Below are 18,576 nucleotides of genomic sequence, written 5' to 3'. Positions count from 1 at the left end.
TTTAGCAATCTACTCGTTATAATAAGTTGGTTATGTATATAGTTTTTATTTTTTATTATTTTTTTAAAAAACTATATTTGGAATATAATTAGTTGCATTTTATTCGTAAAATTATTTCGAGTTGAATGATAGTAACAGAGAAACTTAACTCGTGGTGGGAAAAAAATAAATCTCGTCAAAGTATTAAGTGAATTTTTTTGTTGTGTATTATATTAAATTAAAAGTTACATTTGACATCCTAGTTGAGGAATAAAAGTATAAATAATGTTGGAAATTACGTTTAACACCTAAAGTTGAGGGGGTTATACTGTAAAGCTGGAATTGAATTTGGGATGTCGTTTGAATGTTTAGGAGGCCAAAACAACCAAGAATCCCATCCGATAAATAATGTTGGAAATTACGTTTAACACCTAAAGTTGAGGGGGTTATACTGTAAAGCTGGAATTGAATTTGGGATGTCGTTTGAATGTTTAGGGGGCCAAAACAACCAAGAATCCCATCCGTTTTAGTATATAAAGGTAATTACCGTGATATTTATAATTTATATTGTAATACATTTTTAAAACAAATATACAAATTCGAGAAGAAAAAAAACTTTGACTAAATCATCTTTTACAACCTAGTTTATTCATAACAATTCACAATAGAGATATAGACAATAGAATTTTTTTTTAAGTATTTAACATTGCTTTCATCACAATCACAAAAATGAAAAATGAAACAGAGAGTGATTTTTGTTAGAAAAAGTGTATATCTTATATAAGTCTTATACTAAAAATAATAAATATAACTAATGATATTAGTTATTAATTATTTTTAGACAAATGAAGTAATAAACAATTAAACAAACTTTATAATTTTGTATCTCTTGCAATTGTATGAGCAAGTAGAACTAAAGGTGCCTTCTATACAAACACATTAACTTACAAGGGGCTTAACTAAACTTCAATATTCCTTCTAGACATGTGAACCAAGCGACATTATTAGCCGTTAGATTAATCCCGATCAAATCTCATCCGTTAACTCTATTTCAGGTCACTGTACCGACACGTTAGAACAATCTCTGTATTCATACGCATCCACACACAAAAACTCATTTTCATGTATTCTTGATTTTTGACTAATATTTATTAAAATCCCCAAAGATCAAAACTTTATTTACGTATAAATACAGCCCATTTCAGTTGTCTTAAATTACACAAATTGTCTCCAATTTCGTTGAAAAATCAAATTCACAAATTTTGTTTGGATCGATTCATACGATGGCTGCAGAAACTAAGAAAACAGTTTATGACTTCACTGTTAAGGTTCGTTAATTTCTGTTTGTATTTTAAATTAGCGAATTCAGTGGATGTGTTTTTATATGTTTATCTACTGATTATTGATATTAAGGATTCTTGAATAATGTTGGGTATGTTGAATTGAATAGCTCTGAATTGTAGAATTCATTTGGGGTTGCTAAATTTTTAATCTTTTATTGATATTTTAATTCACTTGATATTTTCTTATTTATGGGGATATTTAATCTATTTAGTATAAAAAAACATCTTGCTTGGGAATTTGTTGCGCTAATTTGCATTTTTGTTTTTGTTTAGATTTCTAATAATATCAATGGTTGTTTAATGTATATGTGTTTCATGAGCATTGAAGGAGTTTTTCTTAATTAAAAAATGTGATATTTTGTACATAAGTAGAGACTTTCAACTCTAATTATGATCAAGATTAAATCTCTATTCAAAGGACTGAAGTTGTGGTTATGGTGTTGGTTTTGAGCAATATGATCATATAGGACTGCTACTATCATAACTTTTGTTAAGTGAACTATAAGTTCTTACATGTAAATTTTTATCCTTATTATTAGTTACACAAGAGTATAAGATTAGTTTGTACATATGAGTATTTAATCTCTTATATATTCAGGATGTAAAAGGTCAAGATGTTGAGCTTAGCAAGTACAAGGGAAAAGTGTTGCTAATTGTCAATGTTGCTTCACAATGGTATGCACAAAAATTATCATTTTTACTTCATTAGCATGATAAAATTACAACTAATCTTCCCTGAATTATTATAGAAATCTTGCTTTTCTTATTGAATTCATATCTTTCTGTTGCAGTGGCTTTACCAATTCTAATTACCCTGAATTGACAACCTTGTATCAGAAGTACAAGGATCAAGGTTGGTTTTCGCCTTTTTTGATCGACCCTTTTCGCTTTTGCTACAACAATCTTCATGGGTCTTTTTCGGGTTTGCAACCGGTCAAGTGATTCTGACTCTTGTTTATTATGTTATGTTACAGGTCTTGAAATTCTTGCTTTTCCATGCAACCAATTTGGAAGTCAAGAACCTGGAAGTAATGAAGAAATCCAAGAGTTTGCTTGCACTCGTTTTAAAGCAGAATACCCTGTTTTTAGCAAGGTTGGTGTTTTAATTCTTGCAGCTTTTTTTTAAAAAATATACTAAAATGATGATGTTCCATAAAAGTGAACAAACATTGAGAATGGGTTTTACTTAAATTTTGATTAGAGTAAGGGGATCTCTTAACATGCATTTTGAGGTGATTATCAGTATGTAGTGTTTGGTTAACCTACATAGGCTTATGATTATTAGGTCAAATAGCTAGTTTGATAACAATCTCCAAAAATTCCTTAATGGTAATTTGTCATGATGTCCTCACAATAGGTCTCGGGTTTAAATATCTCTTGGTAAACATTTTGTGAAACGATTTAGGATATCTGGGCTAGGCCGCGCACATCTGAGTTTAAAATAAAAAAAATTTAAAAATTTAAAAATTAAAAAAGAAACTCTTCTTTGTTGGAAAACCTTTATTTACCTGTTTAAATTACTAGTTTAATATTAGTATTGATTGATGCCTTTGGAATAAGAATGGGCCTTTAAATCCCTCTTTTGGGCCTGGGGAGCTGACTTTATCAACTACCATAATGTAGGTTAATGTGAACGGTAAAGAAGCCGAACCGTTGTACAAATTCTTGAAGTCGAGCAAAGGAGGGTTTCTCGGTGACAGTATTAAATGGAACTTCACCAAGTTTCTAGTTAACGCTGAGGGTGAGGTGGTTGATCGATATGCACCCACCACAAGTCCTCTAAGCATCGAGGTAAAAAAATTTTTTTTTTTTTTTTTTTTGAACAGCCATCGAGGTAAACTATGTCATGTACCATGATCTCTTTGGTTAAGAGGATTGAATGGTATTCTAATGTGTGCCTTTTACTGTTGTTGATTGCAGAAGGATATAAAGAAGCTGCTCAATGTTGCTTAACTGCTGTTTGTTTCATGATGGGTTTTTATTGGTCATTTTATTAATAAGTTAGCAACCATTAGTGTTACTATGTGTTTGTAATTAAGCTATTTATGAATTTTTCATGTCTGATGTATTGTTGGATGATGTTTAGTTTTCGGTTTTTATATGATATATATACAATATACATGGGCTGTGGCTACACCCTGCATTTCATTGATGAATTTTATTTTGCATGCTGCATCAATCCCATAAACAAAAGAGAAAATCGGTATGAATGTGCAGATTAATGCACCAATGTTTGCCTGTTAGTGGTATTAGTATCATGATTCATGATTATTTGTTAATGTTAATTTGTGATCTCCCTGGATTTTTGGGTCTTTTCTGTTAGGTTACCCGCTCATATTGTCACCTTTACTTAAGTGGAAGCTGGACTCTACATCTACAATTATTATTATTATTATTATTATAAAATATGATAAGAAAAAATAATAACTAGGAGAATTAAATTAAATAGTAGCATATATTATATAAAAACCATACGCAACCTAGATTATTTTACTTATAAGAACGATCACAAGTCACCTTTTTACTTATGTAAAAAACGAGAACACTTCGAGGTGTAGATTTATTAACTATCAATCATGTCGAATTCGTTAATATAGATTTAGGTTGTTTTTATATTAAGCGATGGCTTTACAAATTCGTTACAAGTATATGATATACTAGTAAAACTTTTACTATGATGTATATAGAACGTATTCTCATTTAAAGATAATAAGATATTTTATGTTGATAAAAGTCATGACAAATTAAAACTTTTACTAAGCATCTCTAAAATAATAAACGAATTAGTTTTTTTTTTTTTTTTTTTTTTTTTTTTTTTCATTTTGAACGACAGATTTCGAATTGAATACTCTCATTTGCGACCCACACACGCTAGGTAGAAACTTCCAAGGATTGATCCGGATTGCTTGACAACTATTCACGGGTTCAGGGTTGCGGGTTGCCCGATAACTAATCGTGGAAAAATCTTGTAGAAAACCTCCCATTTATCGGAATTGAACCGAGTTGTTTGGCAACTAATCGTAGATCCTCCTAATAAGGCTTGGAAACCACTCACACAATGCCTCGATGGTTGATTAGTTAGTTACTAAAATCATGTACTAACATTAAACATAATCTAATTGTGATAATGATGTAAAAATCATGTTAAATCTTTTTGAGTATGTGTGCAATTATATTCACTTACTAAGATCTTAGAAAACCATATACTGACCTATACAATTTTACTTTACAAGAACCATATGAGATAATTGTTATATATCGGGGTGTTAATATAGCTTTCGTGCCTGAAACGGTAATGACTTCGGATTGATCTTTGAATCGTATGAACATTTTTCTAATCGAATATTTCGACCCTATTAGCCAGGGGTTGCACGAAGTTTCGATTGGGATAAGACAAAGATGAATTGACGTCTTGGCTAAAAGAAATCAACTCCACAATTGCAGAGAATATAGTTCTATTTGTTTGTATTGAAAGTGTGCTAGAAAAGATTAAAAATCTGGAACCTTTTTCAAATACACAAAGGTTGTATTTGTAATGGGTCAAAAGGTTTCATGAAAAGTCACAACCTTTGATTCATACACATTAGTGACTTGGAAGTTAATATTCATGTTTAGACTTAAAATGGTCTAAAAACATGGGAAAACCGCAATTAAATGCCCTGGAACAACCCCAAAACGTTTGGGGATCAAATGCACATTTGGATTGAAAAGACACCTTTTCAGCGTCCATGTGTTAAGTCATGCCGCGGCCCAAAGACCCGCGTCGCGGCTTAACAAAGAACCAAACACCAAAAATAAGCAAAACTATCGGCCAGAATTTCACCCTTTAAGTCGCGCCGCGGGTCCAGGAGCCGTGCCGCGGCTTAAAGCTACTGCACACTAAGAATTAATTTTAAGCTTATTTTCAAGCGTGTTTAGCCTTTCAAGTCGTGTTTCACATTTTTAATGTTCCAAACATTATTTCCAAGCTCACCAACATAACCTCAAACCATTTTACACTTTACGAACGTGTACTCCACACTCCCCAAATCTGTGTAGCGTTTCAATGGTTCGAGCACTTTCAACTTAGCAATCCAATCAACTAAAATGACATTGGATCATGCTAAAATCACCAACAATAATGAGATCACTTTTTTTCTTCTTTTGTTTTTTCAAAAAAGAGTGAAATTTTTTATATTCAATTAACTGATGTTTATAGTAAAATTCTTCTTTTTCCATCTTATCATATACGAGTACTTTATACGCATTTTCCAGGAAAAGATAACATAGCAATGGCCACACGGTTATTTTACTACAATTTTTGTTTTTAATCGGTACCTTTATTCACACTTTATATAAAGAAAAGTAAAATGAGTAGGATTTATTTCATTATCAAGAAACCGTTATCTAAAAATGACTATAAGGTTATTTTACTAATTCGTTATAAATGAACCATTATCAAAAAATGGCTATAAGGCTATTTTACTACACTAGCTTGGTATTAAATCAATACTTCAATCAAACTTCTTATACAAAAAAGTAAAATGTATAGGCTTTAATTCACTATAAATATATCAGTATTGCATCATTTCATTATTATCAAGATCAAGCAATGGAGAAAAGCAGCCTCAATAGTCTATTTGTCATCCTCATTCTTCTATTGGTTCCATGTAAGTATAACTTGTTTTAATTTATCGTTACTATTTACTAAGTCTATTTATTTATTTATTAGTTTATAATTTTGACTTATAACTCGTATTTGATATGTGGCATTCGTAATATAACTTGTGAACGTATTAGATGAACAAGAACTTGGTGGAAAAATGATGCCTCTAATGGTTGTAGAGGGCAGGACTTGCGAATCGCAGAGTCATGGTTTCAAAGGGCCGTGTTTGAGCGACCATAATTGCGGCCTCGTTTGCAAGAATGAAGGGTTTACGGATGGTTGGTGTCGTGGTTTTCGAAAGCGTTGCTTTTGTACTAAACCTTGTTAGATCAAATATAATGTGAATAATTTGGACGTGTATGTGGTGATTTTGTCTCTTCTAAATAATGATAAAAATTTCAAGAGGAAATATAATGATATACAGATTATTATTATTATTACTATTATTATTATCTTTTCGTATTCTTTACCTTATACATAAGATTTTGACTTAAGATGAGAAGTATTAGACAGCTTTATTATTATTTTTCATCGAACAACCTTTTCTATAACTTTGAGGAGTTTTGCTAAAGGGTGGCCCTGTAGGATACCTTAAGGTACATTTGATACATTTATATGTTAGATTTATTAATTAATATGCGTATAATAATACAATTATGAGATTAAATTTAAGTATTGAATGTAAATATTACAATATTTAAGAAAGTTTTGGCAATCGGTTAAAGCAGTGTGTGCCATCGGATAGTAAACTCTTTTGAGTTACAATGAAGTGTGACAAAATAAATAGTACACAAACTCCGCAAATGTTGTTGGGTGTTAAATATTTTATGTTTGTCAGGTTACGTTACTCCCAAAGTCCCAATTAAACATTTTAGGCTTGTCTGGTTACTTTTCACTCCCAGTCAACCTCAAGGAGTGCTAAATTCGGAGCTAGGCTTTGTTTCCGAGTATTGTCACTGAAGAAAATAAATGAAAATGAATCAAAAGAAGAAAATGAAATCTTTTCAATTCATAATGAAAGACTTAAAAATATTACACTTAAGTCATTTATTCACTTTCCTTTATTTCTTTTTTCTTTTAAAACTAAGCACGCGAATTATTTCTAATTTTTATATTCAATTTTATTCTTATTTGTTTTCCTGATAGATTTCCCAAAGATAGAGTAAAGAGCTTGTGTAATTGTTGGGGAAAGAATATTTTGGTATTATTTTCTTTTGGTTCTATTGATAAAGTGGTTTAAGTTTAACACTCAGTCATGTACTCAATGTCAAATATGATATTGGATTAACAACTTGGGTGTGTTTGATTGCTTATTTGTTTTTTATCTAATGATTTTTTAGCAATGAATGCCGAATTGATGATCATTTAACGTGTTTGTTTTAACTTTTAAATGACAGATTGTGTTAACTGAGAAAAAAATATTTGCTTAACTTTTTTTTTAACAGCATTACGGGATCATCCAGGAGAAACATAACCACCACGCGTTCAACTTCCACAATTGCATAATCCGCCCCCGACTGTTACCTAGGAAGAAAACCCGGCTACATCAGAAGACGTGGTCGGTAAAATCCCCCTCACACATACACAAAATGGTGCTACTTAATACTCCAACTTAAAACTACTTCCAAGTCCACTTCATTATTAACATGACGTAAAACACCACTTTTGAACCTTTCATTTTTGCACACGAGACCACAATAATATCTGTTAGAAATAAAGCACGTAAGCCCTAACAAGACTAGATAACCCTATGTTATCAAACTCACTTATAATAAACGAAAATAATTGATGTTTATGAAGAAACTAGCAAAAACGATAAAGACAAAAGAATTTAACTATGTTATATGTAATCACGAATGATTACTTTAATTCTCGGCCACCAAAGAGAGTTCTTTTATTGATAAATTTCGTGGATACAAGTATGGGTTACAATAAGATGCTTAAATAGGCAAAACTCAACAAAGAAATAGCTTTGTGAACAAGAAAACCGCGTTTTGGAAACTTCCTCGACAGGCATAGCCGCGCCGCGCCCAAAGAGGGCCGTGTCGCGCCTCCACAGCAAAATCCAAAATAGAAGCTTTCTCGACTTGACCCCTTGTTCACACTCCAGACCGCGTTGCGCCTAGGAGAGGCCGCGGCGCGCCTTATCTGGCGAACCGAATTCTACTTTTTCGAAACCTTGTTTAACTCGCTTCGCACTCCAATAATATCCCACTCGAAGAAATGTTAAACAACATCCAACTTAACTAAAAATCATCATCATCATCATCATCATCATCATCATCATCCCACAATAACAACTTGACCCGCTAATTATACATCCTTTTGATACCGTCGGATTTGCACCCGAATCACGCCGCACTTCTCCCGATAACCTTCGAGCAAGTGAAGTCTTTCGACACCAAAAAATACCGCTGAGCTATAATTCGATCCTTTTGTTACTAGCTTGGGAAACAAGAACCTTTCTTTGGCTATAACACATACCTCCTTAGTTTTGGAGATAACGGGTCGTTTGAGTCCGACCCGACCCAATTAACCCCATCGCCCAAGCGATCCACCCGTACACAATATCATCCACCCGATTCAACTTTCCAACAAAGAATAAACCTGCCGGTAGATCAAACATTTGGACAACACCATCAAGGCAGCCGTGTGAGAAGCAATCACACCCTTGATCTTCCACATAACCGCCTTTGCTTTCACCATTGAAACACCGACCACATACGTGCGCACGTCTTTTGACAAACCCGATTTTTCATCCCGAGCCAACTCCCATTGTACGGATGTATCATCAATCATGAGTCTTAAGAAAACCTCTTGTTCATCTTCCTCGGTCGACCACAACAAAGTTGCCATTGGAGAAGATCTACCCGAAGTACCGAAAGCTCTAGTGTACCCATTTCGACCCGAATTTTCACTAGCTTCAACTTCCTTTGAGCTCCCACTCAAACAAGATCCCTCAACAATTTCGGAAAGCATTAGCATGCTAGGTTTTTGAGCCTCCACAAAATCACCTAGCCATTCCTCCTTAGGAACTTCAACCATATACATGATTCCCCTTTTAAACCCGCGAGCAACCACATAATCTCCCTTAAACACTACCCCTTTTTGATCTCCAAATAGGACATGACAATTATCGTCATCCAATTGCCCAACCGAAATCAACTGACTCTTGAGCTTTGGAACGAACCGCACATTCCTCAAGATTCAAGCATAATTCAAGTGTCTAACCACGAGATCACCAATACCCGCAATTTCAAATGTACTCCAATTCGTAACTCGAACCTTACTGGAGTATTCCTTGAAGTTCACCATCTCGTTCATGAATGGGGTAACATGATACGAGGCACCCGAATCTAAAACCCAAGATTCATCAAGAACCTCTTTTTGATACATCAACGCATCTTCGATCACCACAGTTGATACGCTCTCACCCGACTTAAGACTCAGGCACTTTGACTTATAGTGACCAACTTGCTGACAATTCCAACACACCACGTTCTTGCTCCTTAACGGACTTCTTAACCTAGCTCTTCCCCGACTAATACTTAGAACCGAACCCGAACTTCCATTCGAATCTTTCCTATGAATACCTTCGCTAAGAATCAAATCCCGAATTCCTTCAAAAGTAAGCTTAGTAGTTCCGGATGAACTACTAACCGCCGTGACCGTACCGGCCCAACTCTCGGGCAATGAAGATAGCAAAAACAACGCCTCAAGCTCATCATCGAATTTAATATTCTCTGACTTCAAACAAGTTAAAATCGAATTAAATTCGTTAACATGATTCGCCGCCGAGGAACCCTCCATCATCCTAGCGATCACCAAGTGCTGAATCAAGAAAACTTTATTCAAAGCGGATGACTTTTCATACATATTAGATAAAGCCGCAAGTACACCCGTCGTTGTGGTTTCACCCACGATGTTGTCGAACAACGTCGAACAACACCTAGGGCTTGCCTATCCAACAACTCTCACTCCCCTTGAGTCATCTCTTCCGGTTTAACACCCTTCAACGGTTGGTAAAGCTTCTTTTGATAGAGCACATCTTCAATTTGCATCTTCCAAAAGCTAAAATTATTCCCATCAAACTTATTAATCCTCACATCACTCTTTTCCGCCATTGTTCCCGTGAAACGAACCGAAGCTCTTGATACCACTTGTTAGGAATAAAGCACGTGAGCCCTAACAAGACTAGATAACCCTAGATTATGAAACCCACTTACAATAAACGAAAATAATTGATGTTTATGAAGAAACTAGCAAAAACGATAAAGACAGGAGAATTTAACGAGCTTATATGTAATCACGAATGATTACTTTAATCCTCGGCCACCAAAGAGAGTTCTTTTATTGATAAATTTCGTGGATACAAGTATGGGTTACAATAAGATGCTTAAATAGGCAAAACTCAACAAGGAAATAGCTTTGAGAACAAGAAAACCGCGTTTTGGAAACTTCCTCGACAGGCATAGCCGCGCCGCGCCCAAAGAGGGCCGCGCTGTGCCTCCACGGCAAAATCCAAAACAGAAGCTTTCTCGACTTGACCCCTTGTTCACACTCCAGGCCGCGTCGCGCCTAGGAGAGGCCGCGACGCTGTAACGACCCGACCAAAACCGTTATTGATGGCGCCGTTAACTTAGGTCCCGTTGCGTGGTCGTAGTCCCTATATGAGACTCGTTTGACCAAAATTATGTCGCATTCATTTGAAAGGTACAAGACTTGCAAGTTTAGTTTACAAAACCGTTCGACAACAAGTCTAAGTTTACAAAAGTCATAAAGTATAAATGAAATAACTTGCGACATAATATAAGTTGAAAAACACAGTTGCTATAAATAGCGTAAGTATGTAAACAAAAGTTTGAATCCAAAAGTGCTATCCCTAGCGTATGTATGTATGTATGCTTGACCCCAAGCAAGAAATCAGAGTGTATGCATGTATGCTCGACTCCAAGCAAGTATGAGTGTACGCGGAAGCATGTATCAAATAGCCAAGTATGAACCTGAGAAACATATAGAAAACTGTCAACGAAAAACGTTGGTGAAATCATAGGTGTTTGTAATAAACGTTGTTTTTGAACCACAAGATTTAGTATTCCCATAACGTTGATTATCATAATCGTTTGCATTCCAAAAGTATTGTTCGCGAGCACCCAATTATCAAGACTTAACGTTTCCTTCCATAGAACCCCATCACAATAGTGTTAGAACATACACTGTCTCTCGAAAATATATTTCATCCGTAGACGGTAGCGAACCGTCCGTAATGAGGGTTTGTCAAACCCGTATGGCCACACAATATAAGTTCTCGCTTACACCCTGCAAGTGTAACTAATGATAATCGAATTGAGGATTTTTGTTCTAACTCGCTGTGGAATGTTTGTTTTCCTTGTACTTGTGTTCAAAGTATAAAAGCAAGTAGTACAAAATGTAACAAAGTATATGTTTCTCAGCCCACAATTTAAAAGTATAAAAAGTTGTTGAAAAGGTGGGACTATGATCTCACCTCGAGTGCACGAGTATAAAAGTACTTCACAAAGTAACGTATGCATGAAAGTTGCTTAGCCTTGACCTAAACAAGTAAGTTGTATCAATTAACCGGTTACGACACAAGGTCGGGTGAAATGTGTTCAATTAGTCCTATGGCTCGTTACGACTCGATTAAATATAGCATGTGAATCAATTTGTCAAGTTTCATACAAGAATCACGTATAAAAGCATGTTAGAACGATTGCATAAAAGTTTGGTTAAGTTTGACTAAAAGTCAAACTTGGTCAAAGTCAACGAAAAAGTCAACATGTTCGGGTCGGGCCCCGGACTATTTTTCTATGCTAATTATTCATATACAAGTATATTAAAACAAGTTTCATGTGAATCGGAGGTCGATAGCTAGTCAAACATTTCGCGTGAAATGCGCCAAACAAAGTAGAATCTGGCCAGGCCAATCCGCGCGCCGCGCGGGGATGGGGCGCGCCGCGCCACCATCTGGGCAGACACTTTCCTTTTTTTTTCAAAGTATGCACGAACCAAAACATTTTCCAACCCAACTCTTGACCCGCAAACACTTATAATGCCTATCATATATCGTCGAAAAGGTATTTTGACGAGGAATACAACTAACCACATATCATCAATCAAAAACATCATTTTCAACAACCGATTTCTCGTCAAGTGATCAATAAAAGTCTATTTTCAAATTTTCAAGTTCCTCAAATGCATTTTGAGTTTCGGGAATCCAATTCTCACATATGATATGCCGTTTTGAAGGTAATGAAGCATACATTACTACTAAACACTAACAATTAACATTTCATGGCATTCAAGCATCAAAAGTTCATGTCAAGAACTATCAAACCCTAGTCAAACATCTCAAAATCAATAATCATGCTTTTGAAGTTTTCTTAATCAACCTACACATCAAATTGAAGCTAATGATGCTAGTAACACATTTAATACATGAACTTTAACAATTAAACAACATTTAATCATCCAAAATCAAAGATTAAGCACACCCATTTCAAAGTTCATACTAGTTACTCCAAATCAACCAATCGAGCAAACAAAACATATATTCATATTATACACGAGCCATAGACACTAACTAACACAATTTCAAGTCAAAAACACGAATTTAAAGAAAATTAGTGATTTTAGAAAGTTACCCAAAATGGATGAAATTGGTACCAAATCGAAGAGGATGATGAGAGGATCACGAATATGCAATTTGTTTTGAAGTTTGCTTCCCGATCCGGATTTAGATGATGATTTATGTTTGTGTTCTTGAGAGAAAAAAAAAAGAAAGAAAGAAAAAAAAATAGAAATGGATGAATGAGTGGGTGGAGGTGGTGAGTGGTTGACTAGTCAACTACTAGCCACCTCTTTGGTCAAGTGGCGGAACTAGTCCCTCAAGTTTCAGAGCGGGTGCGGGAATAAGCCAAACGAATATTTTAAAAACGCTCGTGTAAACGGGTGACGTTAAAATTAAATAACGAGGGATATTATTAAAAAAAAAAAAGACAGTGTTAAAAATAAATTTAACGGAAAAACGCGGGATGTTACATTACCTACACCTTAAAAGAAATTTCGTCCCGAAATTTAGTTGGAAGTAATAGTTGTTGAATCTTCCTCGAGATCTTGCGTTGTAAATTCTACGGATAAGTGAAGGTACGTCCTTGGGCATTTCAACGAACTTCGACGGTCGGGATTTTTACGTTGGATTGAAGTTTGGTTTCACGATTCATAATTTCAACCGGTTCTCCTAGGAAGTGGAGTGTACCATCGATAGCAAGCTCATCGAAGGGAATAGCAAGTTACGTCTTCAGGTTCTATGTAGGATGAACGGAGACTCAAATGAGTCGGAAAATCTAGATGACAAGCAACGGGTACAATACGCTCCATGGTTTCAAAAAGGATTAGTATATCGCGGATTTAGCATTCCTATGTTTCCCGAAACGGTTTACACCTCCTCAAGGTGCGACTTCTAACGTGACGCGGTTTCCCACATGGAACTCGAAAGGTTTACGTCTAACATTGGCAAGCTCTCTGGGCGACTACGAGTCGTGTTGGGTCTTTCTGAGGTTAAAGAAGTTTCTTGGTTGTTCCATGAATGAGCTCGGGTTCGGTGGTTTGATTAACATTTACTTGGTTCTACAAAAGGAGAATGACGTTTCCGGTTACATAAGATTTCAAAAGGTGTGACGTTAAAACTCGAATGAAAATCATTGTAGTACAAGGATTAAGCTAAAGGAAAATACTTTTCTCAAGTAAATTTGAAGTTAGTAATACAACTCGTATTATGGAATCTAAGGTTTAAATCGTATGTTTGTTCGGTCCGTCGGGTTGCGGATGGTACGCGATACTCATGTCTAGACGTGGTCCCGAGGCTTTTTGTGAGGCACTCCGAAGTCTAGAAATGAAACGAGGATCTCGGTCCAAAAAGGAGTACATTCCGTAAGGTATATTTGAACAAATCCGTTAGGACTCGAAAACGTTAGTTAGAACAAGTTTCTCAAGAAATTTGCGTTGCGGAAGATTTATCGGTTTCCAAAAACGTTCGTCGGGACTATTCACCCTCGAGGCGAATACTAGTATAACGTGGAGAGTCTATCTCTCCATTGAAAATTTAGAATCAAAGATTTCCTTATACGGAAGTACGAGTGTAATACGAGAGAAGTTTCTGCCTCGATGTGAGCATAACAAACATATTGAAGTTCGCCAATAAAACTGTGCGAAAATGAGATAGTATACACGTGTAACATATGTTTGATGTTGAAAGAATTTGTCATTCATTCGGAAGCATAAATATGGTTCGACAATATTCGAAGGTGTGTCCCCGGTATGGTTGTTGTCAGTACTTTCGGAGTTTTCAGATGTCCAAACATGAATAGATGAAGTCATGTACATGGCACATGGTGGTGTTTAGGTTGATCGAGTCTAACCACCATCACGTGTCACTAGAACTTTGGTATGTCTTACCGTAATATAACCACGTTGATTGAGTGTCGTTATATTACGCTAACTCATACCTCCATTCCCACATCACTCCATAACATCAAGTTCGTGTAACTGTGAAGATCTAATATGAACAAAATGTAACGACGTCTCAAACGTGACTCGTATTAAATCGAAAGAATTTCTGCAACTCTAAGGAAGCGTTCCCCGAGGGAAGTGTATAAATGATTATTCACGTCAATGCGGTTCGAGTAAGACAATAATGTATTTAGGTATGAAAAGAGTAACGAGTCATGATAACGAGTAGTACGCAACCGTGGTGATAAATAGTGAGGCGATACTCATCTAGAGTGGTGGTGGTAACTTTACAACACTCGTGGATAGTACGCTGAGACGGGGTGGATAACAACCAAGGAGTCAGAATTCCCGAACCAGAGTGACTAACGAAGTCGTGGTCATCCGTACACGTATAAACCTTGAATTCACGTGTGTTACCAAAAGTGGCGGAATACGAGTTTGTATGATGAAGGTTGGGTACCATTAAAAAGTTTGCCTAAGAATGATTCAAGTATAATGCACAAGTAGTCAAGTAAGTGCTATCTATAGCAATGTATGTCAGAATGCAATGGCTAACTATCCGGTTGTAGTCTAGATTCACTAATGCGTCCTAACGACTCTGTCAGACACACTAATGCATATCCTAGTTCCCTACAACCAACGCTCTGATACCACTTGTAACGACCCGACCAAAACCGTTATTGACGGCGCCTTTAACTTAGGTCCCGTTGCGTGGTCGTAGTCCCTATATGAGACTCGTTTGACCAAAATTATGTCGCATTCATTTGAAAGGTACAAGACTTGCAAGTTTAGTTTACAAAACCGTTCGACAACAAGTCTAAGTTTACAAAAGTCATAAAGTATAAATGAAATAAATTGCGACATAATATAAGTTGAAAAACACAGTTGCTATAAATAGCGTAAGTATGTAAACAAAAGTTTGAATCCAAAAGTGCTATCCCTAGCGTATGTATGTATGTATGTATGCTTGACCTCAAGCAAGAAATCAGAGTGTATGCATGTATGCTCGACTCCAAGCAAGTATGAGTGTACGCGGAAGCATGTATCAAATAGCCAAGTATGAACCTGAGAAACATATAGAAAACTGTCAACGAAAAACGTTGGTGAAATCATAGGTGTTTGTAATAAACGTTGTTTTTGAACCACAAGATTTAGTATTCCCATAACGTTGATTATCATAATCGTTTGCATTCCAAAAGTATTGTTCGCGAGCACCCAATTATCAAGACTTAACGTTTCCTTCCATAGAACCCCATCACAATAGTGTTAGAACATACACTGTCTCTCGAAAATATATTTCATCCGTAGACGGTAGCGAACCGTCCGTAATGAGGGTTTGTCAAACCCGTATGGCCACACAATATAAGTTCTCGCTTACACCCTGCAAGTGTAACTAATGATAATCGAATTGAGGATTTTTGTTCTAACTCGCTGTGGAATGTTTGTTTTCCTTGTACTTGTGTTCAAAGTATAAAAGCAAGTAGTACAAAATGTAACAAAGTATATGTTTCTCAGCCCACAATTTAAAAGTATAAAAAGTTGTTGAAAAGGTGGGACTATGATCTCACCTCGAGTGCACGAGTATAAAAGTACTTCACAAAGTAACGTATGCTTGAAAGTTGCTTAGCCTTGACCTAAACAAGTAAGTTGTATCAATTAACCGGTTACGACACAAGGTCGGGTGATGATAATGCTAAAAACGAACATATATTTCATAGCATTATTCCTCAAGAAAGACAAGCTTTTAGTTGCAATTGTTCTATTTACAAGTGATATTCGTTTAAATAATAAAAGGTGAAGACAAAAGACAGATTCGACGAATTGAAGACGTAAACGACCAAAAAGCTCAAAAGTACAAAAGACAATCAAAAAGGTTCCAATTATTGATAAGAAACGTCTCGAAATTACAAGAGTACAAGATTCAAAACGCAAAGTACAAAATATAAAATTGTACGCAAGGACGTTCGAAAATCCGGAACCGGGACCAGAGTCAACTCTTAACGCTCGACGCAACGGACTAAAAATTACAAGTTAACTATGTATATAAATATAATATAATATATAATTAATTATATTAATTATATATATATATTATATTTATAAATAAAAAACCGTCGGCAGAGAAAGACTCCAAGGACTGAGCTGTAAATTCATTCTCCGCGACTCGCGGAGTTTGAAGAGGATTTCACCGCGAGTCGCGGAGCCCCAAAAATCGACTCTGCCTATAAAGCAAACCGAATTCTGATCATTTTTCATAATCTATTTTCTCTCTTCTCTCATATATACGATATATATATATATATAATTTATATTTTAATTTTAATTATAATTATAATTCTAATAATAAGGGTATGTTAGCGAATATTGTAAGGGTGTAAGTCGAAATTCTGTCCGTGTAACGCTACGCTATTTTTAATCATTGTAAGTTATGTTCAACCTTTTTATATTAATGTCTCGTAGCTAAGTTATTATTATGCTTATTTAAAACGAAGTAATCATGATGTTGGGCTAATTACTAAAATTGGGTAATTGGGCTTTGTACCATAATTGGGGTTTGGACAAAAGAACGACACTTGTGGAAATTAGACTATGGGCTATTAATGGGCTTTATATTTGTTTAACTAAATGATAGTTTGTTAATGTTAATATAAAGATTTACAATTGGGCGTCCCTATAAATTACCATATACACTCAATCGGACACGATGGGCGGGGTATTTATATGTACGAATAATCGTTCATTTAACCGGACACGGGAATGGATTAATAGCCACTAGAATAATTAAAACAGGGGTGAAATTACATTCAAGGGTAATTGGTGTAATTGTTAACAAAGTAGTAAAACCTTGGTTTACACGCAGTCGATAACCTGGTGTATTCATTAAACAAAGTATTAAAACCTTGTTACAATTCGAATCCCCAATTAGTTGGAATATTTAACTTCGGGTATAAGAATAATTTGATGAGGACACTCGCACTTTATATTTATGACTGATGGACTGTTATGGACAAAAACCAGACGGACATATTAAATAATCCAGGACAAAAGACAATTAACCCATGGGCATAAAACTAAAATCAACACGTCAAACATCATGATTATGGAAATTTAAATAAGCATAATTCTTTTATTTCATATTTAATTTCCTTTATTTTATATTTAATTGCACTTCTAATTATCGCATTTTTTATTGTTATTATATTTAATTGCATTTTTAATTATCGTACTTTTTAATTATCGCAAGTTTATTTTATCGCACTTTTATTATTCGCAATTTCATTATCGTTATTTACTTTACGCTTTAAATTAAGTCTTTTATTTATTTAATATTTTACATTAGGTTTTAACTGCGACTAAAGTCTTAAAATCGACAAACCGGTCATTAAACGGAAAAAACCCCCCTTTATAATAATAATATTACTTATATATATATTTGTATTTTTATAAAAGTAAACTAATATAGCGTTACGCTTTGTTTAAAGATTTCCCTGTGGAACGAACCAGACTTACTAAAAACTACACTACTGTACGATTAGGTACACTGCCTATAAGTGTTGTAGCAAGGTTTAAGTATATCCATTCTATAAATAAATAAATATCTTGTGTAAAATTGTATCGTATTTAATAGTTTTTCCTAGTAAAATATAAACTATTTCGTATACACCTCGCTTAACATCAAGTATTTTTGGCGCCGCTGCCGGGAACATTTCTAAACGCCGGAAGCGCAACGCTAATAATAAAAAAAAAAGATTTTTAGCTTACTTCTATTAAAATTCGTTTTTGTAAAAATACGTGTTAATTATTCAAAAATATAAAAAGAAAAACAAAAATATAAGTATTTTTTTTAAATATTTAAGTTTTATAAGTTTCTTTATTCTTATTTTAATTTATAAAAATATAAGTTTTATTAAATATTTTTTATAAACAGAAAAAATTAAAAACAGAAAATAAAATAAATAAATAAATAAAGAAAAACGCGTTGAAGAAATAAGCTGTCATCTGAATTTTGGATCCCCGCGAGTCGCGGGGTTTGAAGCATTAAATACCGCAAGTCGCGGAGGGTACCTGACACACGGAAAG

General features: G+C 34.9%; 2 protein-coding genes across 2 annotated transcripts; both read left to right on the top strand.

The window, feature by feature from the left end:
• The first annotated feature begins 1,116 nt into the window (after positions 1 to 1,116).
• Positions 1,117 to 3,275, top strand: LOC139850189 (probable phospholipid hydroperoxide glutathione peroxidase). Its single transcript, XM_071839775.1, has 6 exons — positions 1,117 to 1,307; positions 1,921 to 1,997; positions 2,114 to 2,175; positions 2,297 to 2,415; positions 2,946 to 3,113; positions 3,243 to 3,275. Exons 1-6 carry the CDS (start codon positions 1,263 to 1,265, stop codon positions 3,273 to 3,275), a joined length of 504 nt encoding a protein of 167 aa, XP_071695876.1. The 5' UTR covers positions 1,117 to 1,262.
• Positions 3,276 to 5,913: 2,638 nt separating this feature from the next.
• Positions 5,914 to 6,295, top strand: LOC139850591 (defensin-like protein 1). Its single transcript, XM_071840150.1, has 2 exons — positions 5,914 to 5,971; positions 6,102 to 6,295. Exons 1-2 carry the CDS (start codon positions 5,914 to 5,916, stop codon positions 6,293 to 6,295), a joined length of 252 nt encoding a protein of 83 aa, XP_071696251.1.
• Positions 6,296 to 18,576: the final 12,281 nt, after the last annotated feature.

The sequence above is a fragment of the Rutidosis leptorrhynchoides genome, chromosome 5 (genome assembly GCF_046630445.1).
Source record: "Rutidosis leptorrhynchoides isolate AG116_Rl617_1_P2 chromosome 5, CSIRO_AGI_Rlap_v1, whole genome shotgun sequence".
Lineage (NCBI taxonomy): Eukaryota > Viridiplantae > Streptophyta > Magnoliopsida > Asterales > Asteraceae > Rutidosis > Rutidosis leptorrhynchoides.
Note: the sequence above shows the minus strand (reverse complement) of the source record. Positions and strands in the feature narration are given on the sequence as shown.

What these genes read in the sequence shown, in the direction of transcription:
- LOC139850189 (XM_071839775.1), top strand. Translation starts at nt 1,263, where the DNA reads ATGGCTGCAGAAACTAAGAAAACAGTTTATGACTTCACTGTTAAG. An exon ending in TTTATGACTTCACTGTTAAG is followed by an intron (nt 1,308 to 1,920) that starts GTTCGTTAATTT and finishes TTATATATTCAG; the next exon opens with GATGTAAAAGGTCAAGATGT. An exon ending in TCAGAAGTACAAGGATCAAG is followed by an intron (nt 2,176 to 2,296) that starts GTTGGTTTTCGC and finishes GTTATGTTACAG; the next exon opens with GTCTTGAAATTCTTGCTTTT.
- LOC139850591 (XM_071840150.1), top strand. Translation starts at nt 5,914, where the DNA reads ATGGAGAAAAGCAGCCTCAATAGTCTATTTGTCATCCTCATTCTTCTA. An exon ending in CATTCTTCTATTGGTTCCAT is followed by an intron (nt 5,972 to 6,101) that starts GTAAGTATAACT and finishes TGAACGTATTAG; the next exon opens with ATGAACAAGAACTTGGTGGA.